General features: G+C 35.3%; 1 protein-coding gene and 1 non-coding gene across 2 annotated transcripts; both read right to left on the bottom strand.

Moving 5' to 3' along the window:
• Nucleotides 1-2,705: 2,705 nt before the first annotated feature.
• Nucleotides 2,706-2,777, bottom strand: TRNAG-UCC. Its single transcript has one exon. It is a non-coding gene; the product is annotated as a tRNA-Gly (tRNA).
• A 783-nt stretch (nt 2,778-3,560) lies between these two features.
• LOC109146807 (methyl-CpG-binding domain-containing protein 2-like) lies at nt 3,561-10,815 on the bottom strand. Its single transcript, XM_019294457.1, has 5 exons — nt 10,671-10,815; nt 5,204-5,820; nt 5,003-5,056; nt 4,686-4,864; nt 3,561-3,978 (listed from the first exon to the last, which is right to left on the bottom strand). The coding sequence occupies exons 2-5, from the start codon at nt 5,785-5,787 to the stop codon at nt 3,875-3,877; spliced, it is 921 nt and encodes a 306-aa protein (XP_019150002.1). The 5' UTR covers nt 5,788-5,820; nt 10,671-10,815; the 3' UTR covers nt 3,561-3,874.
• Nucleotides 10,816-12,065: the final 1,250 nt, after the last annotated feature.

The following is a 12,065-nucleotide window of genomic DNA, read 5'->3' as shown; positions in this document are numbered from 1 at the left end:
AATCTCCCACAATATGCCTATAGGCATTCTTTACTGTATATGTCCCCTTTGGGTCACTCATCCAGTACCATGAGTCCTCATACTCAGGACTAACAGGGATCATATTTATTCGCTCCACATCTTCAGGAATAAATAAATCAGACAAAATATGCGGATCCCAGGTATGAGTTGCGGATCCCAGGTATGAGTCTGTAAATCAATTAGTCCTGCAACTCGTGCCTCTCTCAATTGTTGTGGCATTTCTGTTTGAATCAATGGGCTAGGATTATCTCGTAACCACGGGTGTCCCCATATTAGAGTTGTCTGTCCATTCCCAATCCTCCTTCGCACCCCTGAGACTACCATTGCATGGGCCGCCATTATACTTCTCCAAGAATAACTCGGGCAATTACCAATAGTTGCATCTGTAAAACTGGTTGTGGGATAATACCTTGCCTTATAGATTTTGGCTACGAGTGTTTCTGGGTCTATTAAAAATCGCCATGCCTGTTTACCTAGCATTGCTATATTAAAAACCCTTAGCTCTTTAAAATCCATACCGCCATACTTTTTTGGTATGCACAACCTGTCCCATGCCTTCCAATGTATTCCCCTTTCTCTTCCACTGCCCCACCAATATTTATTCATAGTTCGCTCAATGGACTGACAAACTGTCTCAGGTAACAAAAAAACACTCATCGAAAAGGTAGGCATAGATTGTGCTACACTTTTCAATAATACTTTCTTACCAGCCTGAGAGAGTAGCTTTTTACTCCACGAACCAATTCATTGCCTAATTTTTTCCTCCACATACGAAAAAACAGCTCTCTTGTTTCTCCCTACAAAAGATGGTAGGCCCAGATATTTCCCAAAATTGGGTGCTTGCACCACCCCCAGACAATTCGCCACATGTGCCCTGTCAGCCTCCTGGGTATTTCTGCTAAAACATATATTTGATTTATTATAATTCACTACCTGACAATTTCTCATACCTTGCAAAGCACTGCCTTATAACTCCTGCCTCCTGGATATTTGCTTTAAAAAATAGGAGACTATCATCTGCAAAAAATAGGTGTGATACAGGCGGTGCCCCCTTGCTACTCTGCACCCATGTATTGAACTTGCCAACTGTTCCTACTGTAATATCATCGAGAGAGCCTCTGCACAAATAATAAATAAATACGGAGAGAGCGGGTCTCCCTGCCTGAGTCCCCGGGTTGGTTTCACTTGCCCCCTTCTATACCATTAACCATTACAGTATAATTAACAGTAGTTACACACACCATAATGAGTTTTACCCACTTCTCACTAAAACCCATAACAGTCAGCATCCTTTCTAGAAAGTTCCACTCCATTCTATCATAGGCCTTTGACATATCTAGCTTTAATGCACTCCATCCCACTATACCACATTGCTTTCTATTCAGATAATGCCCCACCTCTGCTGCCACCAGGATGTTGTCTGTGATTAGCCTTCCCGGGATAAAAGCACTCTGGGATTCTGAGATCAATCCTCCCATTAATATTTTCATCCTATTTGCTATCATTTTGGCCATAATTCTGTAAATGACATTACTCAATGCTATCGGCCTTAAATCTGCTACTGTCTCAGGCATCTCCTTCTTCGGTATCAAGACAATGTTAGTATCATTCAATCCTTCAGGGAATACACAGGAATTCAAAGCATTAACTATAAAACCAGATACATCTCCTCCCACTATCCCCCAAAACTGCTGGTAGAAACCCGGGTTCAACCCATCCGGCCCCGGTGCCTTATCCGGATACATTGAAAAAAGAGCCTCTTTAACCTCATTAGTTTCAAAAGGGCGGTCTAGCATTATATTCTGCTCCAACGTTACTCGTGGGGTTAGGACTCCAAAAAGTGGATCATCACAACTCAGTCCATTTGAGGCAAAAATATTTTCAAAGTAATTCTGTATAACAGCATGCATATCATCCCACTCCACCCAGTTACCAGCATCACATTTAATAGTAGAAATAAAATTCTTTTTCCGGCGTGCAGAAGCATACCTGTGATAAAATTTTGTATTCGCATCAGCCCCGCGTAGCCAGTGTTGCTTGGCCCGCTGCCTCCAAAACACATCCTCCTGGGCCTCTACTCGTTTCATAGTATTCTCAATCTGTTGGTACTCAGCGAGAGCTACCAAATCTCGTCTATTCCGTATGGCATCTTGCCTCCGCTGCAGGTAGTTAATTCGCTTTCCAAATTTATGAAACTGATCTCCACCCCACCGCATCAACTTTTCTCCACACAACTGCTAGCAGTGCAGCAATCCCTCCGTTCTCCCCTCTTGCCAGGCCGTTTCTATTACTCCTTTGCACCCCTCATCTAATAGCCAAGCCATTTCAAATCTGAACTTCCGCGGTCCCCTTCTCCTTGGCATGCAAATCGCATTAATACTGAGGAATAGGATCGAGTGATCCGATGCCCGAGTTCGAATATTTTCCAGCATTTGCATTCTCATTGAGCAGACTCCAATCGTGTGGTATATATATATATATATATATATATATATATATATATATATATATATATTTGAATTACAAATTGTTAAAGAAGAAAAGTTTAGTTAATAACTATGAATAATTTGTTCCCGTTAATGAATATGAAGATTCATCAATAAATCGTGTGGTGTTTACGGGAGGTTTTCTTCTACTCCACCTTCTCAAAAGTTGAATTACCAGAACAACAAAATCAAACACAATGCGTTTGCCGGGAGTCGAACCCGGGTCTATTGCTTGGAAGGCAATTATCCTAACCGTTGGACTACAAACGCTTACGAAAGTCATGGTAGAAACATAAAATATATAACTAAACCTGCTAATTCTCAATATCATGTTATCTCCACAGCCCCATTGATGAAAATCTGTTTTATATAATTTTCCGAAACATGGATTGTTATACCATATACCGGAAAAATTATACAATGGACCAAGATTACCTTTAAAATGATATTCAAATCATGTATTTTTGTTTAATATTTTATGTATCTACAGTTAACATAGACACATAATATAGTTAACAAATTATGTGATTTTAAATAAAATGAAAATACATAATATGTTAATTACATGCACATAATAATATATTAACTGCAAGTACATAATATGTCGTTAATATATTATGTATTTGTAATTAACATATTATCTGTTTTCAATTTATTTATATGTACATAATATATTAACTGCATATAATTTTTTTTATTAGGGTTCACAATGTAAAGTAAACCTTGATCCATAATTAGGATACAAGATGTAACATTATTCAGCTTCATGTGGTCACCCACATGTGACAGTCTAAAATTACAATTAACCCTATGATTTATTATTTGAAGCCACATTGTTGAAATACCATCCTTTGTTTTTTAATAACAAGTCTTTATGTTAATAAAGTTATATACCTTAGATGGGTCAATATTCACATTCGTTAACAAACATTATCAGAAAAATAAAAATAAAAATTCAATACTAGCTTCAGTAGCTTGAATACTATTGTCCATATTACTTTTTTTTTTTGAAAGATTGTCCATATTACTAAACAACGATGTTCATCTCACCTATTGTATGCAAGTACTTAGTACCTAAGCTTTTACATAGGCATCATAAACATGAATTATACCAACAAGTATACACAATGAATCGTTTATACAATAAAATTTTGCTTCCATATATACTTGCTAAACCTAACTTCATTGAATAATGAACCTTAAACCAACCTATAAAATCCACAAGATTTTTTCCACAGTCACAACAAATTCAACACACCCAAATTGAAGATTAGCCAATTGGTATATTGGGAAAAAAAAAAAATCTAAATAGAGACTCCAAGTACTATCCACCCAAAAAGAAAAAAACTAAAGCCATTCTAAGTTTTCTAACTACCACCCAGGAACAAGCCTTTGGATAGTTTCTTCCTTTTATTGGGGGCGTCATTCAAGTCTGAATCCCTGCTTGGACCAACCCATGATATGGGATTAGCTGTGCATATAAAAAAAAGCACTTGTTAGGCATTTGAATTTCAAATATCCAACACTATTTAATAAAATCAAAATTATAATTAAAAAAAAAAAACAAAAAAAAAAAAAAAAACAAACAAACAAACAAACAAACAAACTAGGCATGTCAAGTTGCACATATTCTATATTTAAGTCATTGGTTTACACTGTACGAGTGGGAATCAAAATCATAGTTATTGTTTGGTTCAACTTTTTAAGACACAACCATGGAATTTGATTATCCCTTCTATTAAGAACCTCACCCCCTAATTAAAAAGGGTATCATTTCATCTTATATTGGTAATTTGATCTTTAAGTTTGGATTAATACTTTTAAATTTTTATTTTGATTTTTTGTTCATATAGTGCTTTGGATGTGATTATATTAGGATCAATTGCCTGGATTTTTTGTGTTTGTATTTTTAAAATTTTTATTATCATTATAGGGTCATACATAACCAAACATCAATATTGGTAATCATTCCAATTTCCAGCCTACTACCAAACATGCAAAATATTTTCACCAAAACCATTATCATTTCCAAGTATTTGATTCCCATTCCATGTGCGAACCAAACACACACTTATACTGTAAAAGCCATGCAAATCCTTACATCTTACCTAATATATCCAGACAATATTAACAAATTCTCCGGAAAGTAACTAGTATCATGATATGTACTTCTCATACCTTCAATGGGCTCAAGAGATCCAGGAAATACAGGAGCAGTGTCATCATGTGAAGGCATAGTAGACTGAGAGGGACGTCTTTTCACCACATAGTTCTTCTGCAAAGGCTTTGGGGTCTGGAATGAGAACTGGGATATGCTCATACCATCTCGTACACACTCAGGGTGTTCCTCCAAGTACCTGCAAAAAGAGTAGTGGGGGGACCACAAAACAACATTAAAAAAATATTTTGAATAATTCAGTTGTAGACATTAACATGTATCTAGGCACAACGAATAAGGGAAAAATGAATAGAAAGCTCAGTTAGCTTTTGAGTACTTCTCAATTTCAACCATGGAGCGGAATCTCTTGCCTGATGGAGCAACATAATACCTGCAAATAATTACAAAAAGTCAATCAAGACACAATTATAGTTGGTTTGGATGGTGCAAGGTATCAGGGTTCAAATTATACATTAATACAACAGCTTAAAGCAATAAAACATAAATAGCAGTAAAACAAAGGGAAAATGGAGCATACACATCAGCAAATCTGGTGCCTCCTTCACCTCTTATCCTCAACAGCCGCTGCCAGCCATGAGGGGGAATAGCAATATTAGGTTTATCAATTGCCCAAAGTCTACTGCCATCTTGAGTAATATCTGGTGGGTCATCACATGATATCTCAGGCCTCCATTCACGAGCAAGATCACAAAAGAATGGAACTTCTAATATGTGTTCCCTTATTTCCTCATATTTTTGCTTCTCGGGGATGAGCCTCCATTTAAAACAATTGGCACACTGAACAGCAAAAGCTCCAATAGATCGATAAACTTTGGACCTACCAGAAGATGGAGGTGGAGATTGAGCAGGATCAGGAACTTGTCCAATTTCACCAGCATCATTGATTGATGGATCATATACTACCAATTCATTGTTAACATTTTCCATAATTTCATTCTGCTCGTCCTCTGTGCTATCATCTCGTTCCCCTTGAGATGTATTGCATATGGGATCTTGAGAAGAGATCTCAACGAAATCATGGGATCTAATAACTCCAAAACTATTTTGTCCTCTCTTCATCTTATCCAGGGGATTGTCAATAGAAGAGCTTTTGGTATCCATTTCTTTATTAATGGAAGGGCTCAACGCGTGCCCCTGCATATAAGTAGTTATTAATAACTCAAGCCAACAAAAATGAGCTAAGTGCACCCTATTTATCTCATTTGGGATCTTCAAGAACTGTCAACACAAATTAACAGAAAAAGAAAGTTGTTACAATCTTATATTAACACAGTACCTCAAAACTTCTGTATGATCCTATGAATGCGAATTAAGGGGATATAAAGAAATAAATAAAACATTTCTCTATAAGACATTGAATAGCTGCACAATTAGGCAAGAAAGAACTCAAGGAAGTTTATCACAAATAACATTAATGCAAAGCAAACATGTAAATCAAGAATCAAAAGAAAAACCAACATTTTTATACAAGCAATAAATTCCAAATGTTAAGATATATCTACTTGTTGAAGTAGCCTTCATGCTCTGTTACAATCATGAAAATATTTCTGGAAGGTTCCATTTTAACTATCTAATGGCATGTGACAAATTGGTTAGCTGCAAAAATTGAGAGTAAAAGACATTTCCTAAACTCATATAAAAAAATTTTAAAAAAAATTAAAAGAAAAGTAGAAAATGACAGTTTAAACCTGTGCAGAACACTTATGGGGTATGAGACAATAGAAAATGAAAACTCAACATAGCACCAATGTTTAAGAAGTTATTTCTCGCATTGAACTGAAAGGCAATACCTTTTAAGAGATGTCATAGTTGACATCATGTTAAAAGGGTAGGCATGCATGCATGTAAATAGGTAAAGTTGCATTTCTTTGTTTGTGCACTCCCTCTGGTCTTGACCTAGATTCTAGGAATATAAGGTGTTGGCATCTCCCACGATGTTACACTACCATGTCTATCCAAGTGATGTTTCCCAATTAACTATCAACTATTTTAGCTTAAAAGAGCCAAGTAGACAAGTGGTGAGAAGATAATAATGCCGACACACTAGACAAAGTTTGATTAACCAGACCCTTTCAGGATATTGAAACCCCAAAAATCGGCTGCAAAAAATTCAGTGTAATACGTGCAACTCGAATGATGAAGGAAAAAACTGATTGAGCACCTCAATTGGAATAAAATAAAATGTCCTAGTAATGTATTAAATGTAGCATACTTCCAGTGTACACTAATGGAATTTCTAAAGTCAATTAAAAGTTAAAACCAGCCTACTTTTTCTTTTATGGATAAGTCAATCAACACCTGTTTCTATCATTTAATGGACTAAGAACTTGCCAGTTGCCACCATGGTTATCATTTATCAAGGCGACGACTAGGCGTCCGGTCTCCACTGACCGGACGCCTAATGAGCTCGCCTCGCCTAAAATGGGCGAGGCGAGATCAGGCGATGCCTGGAACACCTAACCTAGTCTCGACCCGGTGTTGAACCGGATCGACCCGTTTTAGCATATTAAAACCCTTCCAGCACGTCTTCTCTTCGCAAATCGCATCGCAGTCGCAGCCTTCATTTCCTTTTCATTGCAGCCCACAGCCGTCGTCGACTTCTTGCAGCTCCGCCGACCACCGCCGTCGCACCCCTGCCGTCTCAGACTCCCGCCGACGCACTCTCAGATGTCTCAAGTAGCCAACTGCCATTCTTTATTTTTTTCTTCTTTTTCCTTCTTCTTTCTTCTAGGCTGAGTGGCCTTTTGCTCTGTTCTGCCCTTCTTTTGGCTTCTACTAGTTAAACTTCTATTTTATATATATATATATATATATATATATATATATATATATATATATATATATATATTACTCATCGCCTACTCGCCTAGGCGACAAGGCGGTCGGGGGGGGGGGGGGGGGGGGGGGCCCGCGACTTAACAGGCCGCCGTGATAAGCTTGGTTGCCACACCAAAACTAGAATTTCACAAATCATTTTATGGATTAGTCTTTGTTTGGAAGAAAAATAAAATAAAATAAAAAGTTCTGGTTCAACCAGACTTAAAAGGACAAACAGTGCTGACGGTGGAACAAACTAAAATCTAAAAGTTTACTCGAGATGAGTTTCTTAAAATGATGAGTGAATTTTTCAAAATACATACAGAATATGAATATCATTAGAACTGATGGCAACAGTAGGAAAGTTCTTCATTTCCTTTTCTCAAATAGTCAAATAACTTAAAACCTTAAATTGGAATTTGCAAAACAAAGAAAAAAAAAAAAAAAAGGGACCAAAAATACATAAAGGAAAATGCTTCTTACCCCTCATAATTCTTCCCCTCCTAAATTCCCTTCATGACATGTCTTATAATCATTGGGTGCCATGAATTGGCTGACCCCACCAACTTTTAATGACAAAAATAAAGTACCCAATCAAACAATGCCATGTCAGGAGGGAAATTATGAGGGGAAATTTTTTTAGGGGTAAATAGCATTACTCATACATAAATTGGACTACAGTATTTACCGATAATTTTTTGGATATAGTAGACTATTAATCATAAAATGTGACTTGAGACAGGTTTCTAGGCCTTGCAAAGACACATTCACTTCCCTCTAGTCCATGCAAGTGGGAACTTATAGTTACTAATATCAGGCACTAAACATCTTAACAGTAAGGCTTAAAGGTGCATGCATATCATGAAGATACATCTGCTCAAGAATTGGTATCTAAACAACAATATAAGCATAATGGAAATTTTACATGAACAATATCAAAAAAAATCCAAATATGTTTACATCAATCTGTGATAAATAAATAAATAAGAAGATGACTTGAGCATGCAACCATTCGTGTTCACAATTGAAGGAACATCTACCAGATTCCCTAGAAGTCCAGGCTCCATGCCTCCATCTATGACCATCATAAAGTTCAAGGTACTATACTACGATAGCATTATGTATGAAAATGTAGGCAGATACACCTGGCATATCTAAGTCCATTACAAAATTACAGTCAAAAGATTAATAAGGAAAGAGGAAATGATCTCACATCTAGACCACGCTTAGAGTAAACTTCCCTCGAAGTTACAAAGATCTAGTGGCATCAGAAAAATTGACATTACTGAAAATATTTGTTCAGAGATTTTCCTACGCTTAGGAATTTTCAAGGACAAGTATTACCTATAGTAAGACTAGCTACTAGACTGGCAACCTAGGAATGAGTGAATGACAACCAACGTTGTAAAACTCGGCCTAGGCGGCCGCCAAGGCAAAGCAAGCACTAGTTGCCATTTTAATCGGTGGGCCAACTAGTCGGCCAATTTGTCTACTCGGCCATGTTTAAAATTGGTTGGGCAAACATCGCACAACAGCAAATCAAAAACTAATCAAAAACATCGCACAACAGCATCCAATCTTTGTTTTGGAAAACTATTTCATTTTAGGTACCCTTGAGGGATTTCTAGTGGTACTTAAAGTCTGAATTTCACCACAAACTTCATAAATGTGAGCTAGTTATATCCTCCACTAAAGTGGTAGTCCATTTTCTAGGTTTCAAATATTACCCATATCATCCATCTAGATTTTTTGCTAATCTTCCCTCTTCTACCCTATCTCCAACATGTGCTCACATCATGGTTGCAGTAGGCGCTAGGTGCTAGTCGGGCGGTAGAGTAGTGCCTAACGCCTAGGCGGCTAACTATAAAAATAATAATAATAATAGTGCACGTGTGTGGGTGTATGTCAAATATATATATATATATATATATATATATATATATATATATATATATATATATATATATATATATATATATATATATATATATATATATATAATTTTAAAAAATAGCAAGGCCGACTTGGCCGAGTAAATTCGGCAAACTCGGCCGAATTGGACGAGTTAACTTGGCCGAGTTGGGAGCCTAGGCCGTAGGCCGCCTAGACGGCTGCCTCGGGAGTAATTTTCCTCGGCCTAGGCGCGCCTAGAGCCTAGGCCGATTTTTGCAACAGTGGCTCACATACAATTTGGCCTTTGGACCACTATCATGATCATTTCATTAATTTCTTTAAAAAATAAATAATGATGCCACTTTCTCTAGATAAAATATGAAGGTTTCTTTTCCTCACAATATTTATGAAGAATTGCTCATGAATCATGATATACATTGAGACTCAAAACATCAAATGTAGCCAGAACATATCACCATAAAAAGAAAAACATAAAATAAAGACTAAATACCAATAAATGCAACTACAGCATGCAATAGAACTCCCCCTCTCCCACCCTCAGCAACAAGTGGTCAACGACCTAACGGTATACATAAATAAATTCGTAATGGAAAAACAAACCTAGCTGCGTATCCAACAGGCTTCATCAGACACGCAACACTTACAATCCCTTATAAGTGAATCACAAAAGCATCCTGCAAACATGAGAATTTCACCACATCAAACAACCAGCAAGAAGAATAAAGAAAATAAATAAAGCAAAGTGCAAGAACCGATAACAATAAAGCTTTGCATTCACCACAGAAAGATACACAAATGGATATCTGAAGACGCTGAAAGAAAATGGAAAGCCATACCAGAAGAATTATTACTCCAAGAACAAACAAAAACAGGTAATTAGAACTAAAAAAATACAAGAAAACAGAAAATATAACTTAAACTTTCCTATATTCTATACACAATTATATAATTGCAAAAGAAAAAAAAAAAATGGAAAACTTGGAAAATAGCAAACCCTCAAATCAACAGATCTTCATCCTACATACAAATGTGTGTTCTATCTATGCAAACACATAACGCTATCACACACAATTCAAGCGATCGGAATTATCAAGAAACAGCTACCCAAATCAATACTTCAATAATTAAGGAATCGATGAATACATGAGTATACAGAAATTGGAATTCAGATAAAGCGAGAGTGATTACATAAGAGAAGAACAAAATCCAAGCAAAGGATGGAAAACAGCATTTCAGGAGTTCTGAAGCAATACCTCGTAGGCACGTATATACCGATTAAGAAAATTATGTATTAGCAGTGTGCTACGTTCGCAGTTCTGTAACGTTTGCTTTGCGTTTGGTGGAAGGATATTAGAGATTAGAGATAGAATTAATTCCAAGAATGGTGCTTTACTATTGATATTTATACTACCTCTGTCCTATTTCATGTGTTTTGGTTTGATTAATGAGACTTTATTGAAGTTATTTTTAATTTAATTTTTTATAATATTAAATTTAGTATTAGTATACAAAATGTATATATTTAAAAACTACACTAAAAGTACTATTAAACACAAAAAAAAATTAAAAATAAATAAAAAATACTAAAGAAAAAAGAATTAGTTTAACCATATGAATAATAAGTAGGACAGTAAAATAAGACAGATGTAGTATTTTTTCTAATTTGACCATAAATAATCTATTAGTTATTGATTTAATCGAGGTAAAAATTGATTTGTTATTAAAATGACAAATTGAGTTTATAAACTTCATACACTGGATTCATTATTAGTGCAAATGTGAAGAATATGTTGATGCATAAGTCAATTTGGACTAAACTATTGATAACTGATAAGTCATTGTCTCAAATTTGAGGCAATTATGGGGGTGTTTGGTAAATAACTGTTAGTTAATTGGGTTAGTGAGTTTGATTAATTGATAACATTAACTGATTGTAGGAAAGTGTTTGGTAAATTAGTTGTACTAAATGTAAAATGACTTTTTCAAAAAGTTGATCGAAAAAAGTTATTTTGAGCAGCTTTTTGATTTTAAACATTTCGAAACAATAAATTGTTACGAAAAGTTAATTAATCAATACTCATATTAATTGTTTAATCAAGTCAAACAGTTAATATTGGTCAAATAAGCCAAAATGACTGATAAGCTAAATATGTTAGCAAACAAGGCCATATATCTTTTGTTTCAACATTCTTAAATATGTAAATTTGGAGAGACGATTTTGCTAGCTAATTTTTACGTTCTTATCCTTAAATCTAAAACCGATTAACATTTCGAAACAATAAGTTGTTACAAAAAAAAAAACTAATTAATCAAATAATCATATTGATTGTTTAATCAAGTCAAACAGTTAATAGTTATCAAATAAGCCAAAATTGACTGATAAGCTAAATATGTTACCAAACAAGACTTATATCTTTTGTTTCAACATTCTTAAATTTGTAGATTTGGAGAGTTGATTTGCTAGTTAATTTTTATCCTTAAATCTAAAGCCGATTAAACGAATATATAACCGGATGATCAAATCTGTAACAAAATCAATTGTTAAGAAACCAATTATAATCAAATTAAAAAGTCAATGATTGTAATTAACTCTTTTAGAGATATTATATTCTCCATTTTCCCATTTCATTTTATTTGTTGCTTTATTA

This window comes from Ipomoea nil, unplaced genomic scaffold (genome assembly GCF_001879475.1).
Source record: "Ipomoea nil cultivar Tokyo-kokei standard unplaced genomic scaffold, Asagao_1.1 scaffold0256, whole genome shotgun sequence".
NCBI lineage: Eukaryota > Viridiplantae > Streptophyta > Magnoliopsida > Solanales > Convolvulaceae > Ipomoea > Ipomoea nil.
The sequence above is the reverse complement of the archived record's forward strand: the minus strand, read 5'-3'. Positions and strand labels throughout refer to the sequence as shown.

Bases quoted from the DNA above. Each gene is read 5' to 3' on its own strand.
- LOC109146807 (XM_019294457.1), bottom strand. From the start codon at position 5,787: ATGGATACCAAAAGCTCTTCTATTGACAATCCCCTGGATAAGATGAAG. The intron at 5,057-5,203 runs GTATGCTCCATT...AATTATTTGCAG, and splicing joins GGCACCAGATTTGCTGATGT to GTATTATGTTGCTCCATCAG. The intron at 3,979-4,685 runs GTATGAGAAGTA...TTATATGCACAG, and splicing joins ATCTCTTGAGCCCATTGAAG to CTAATCCCATATCATGGGTT.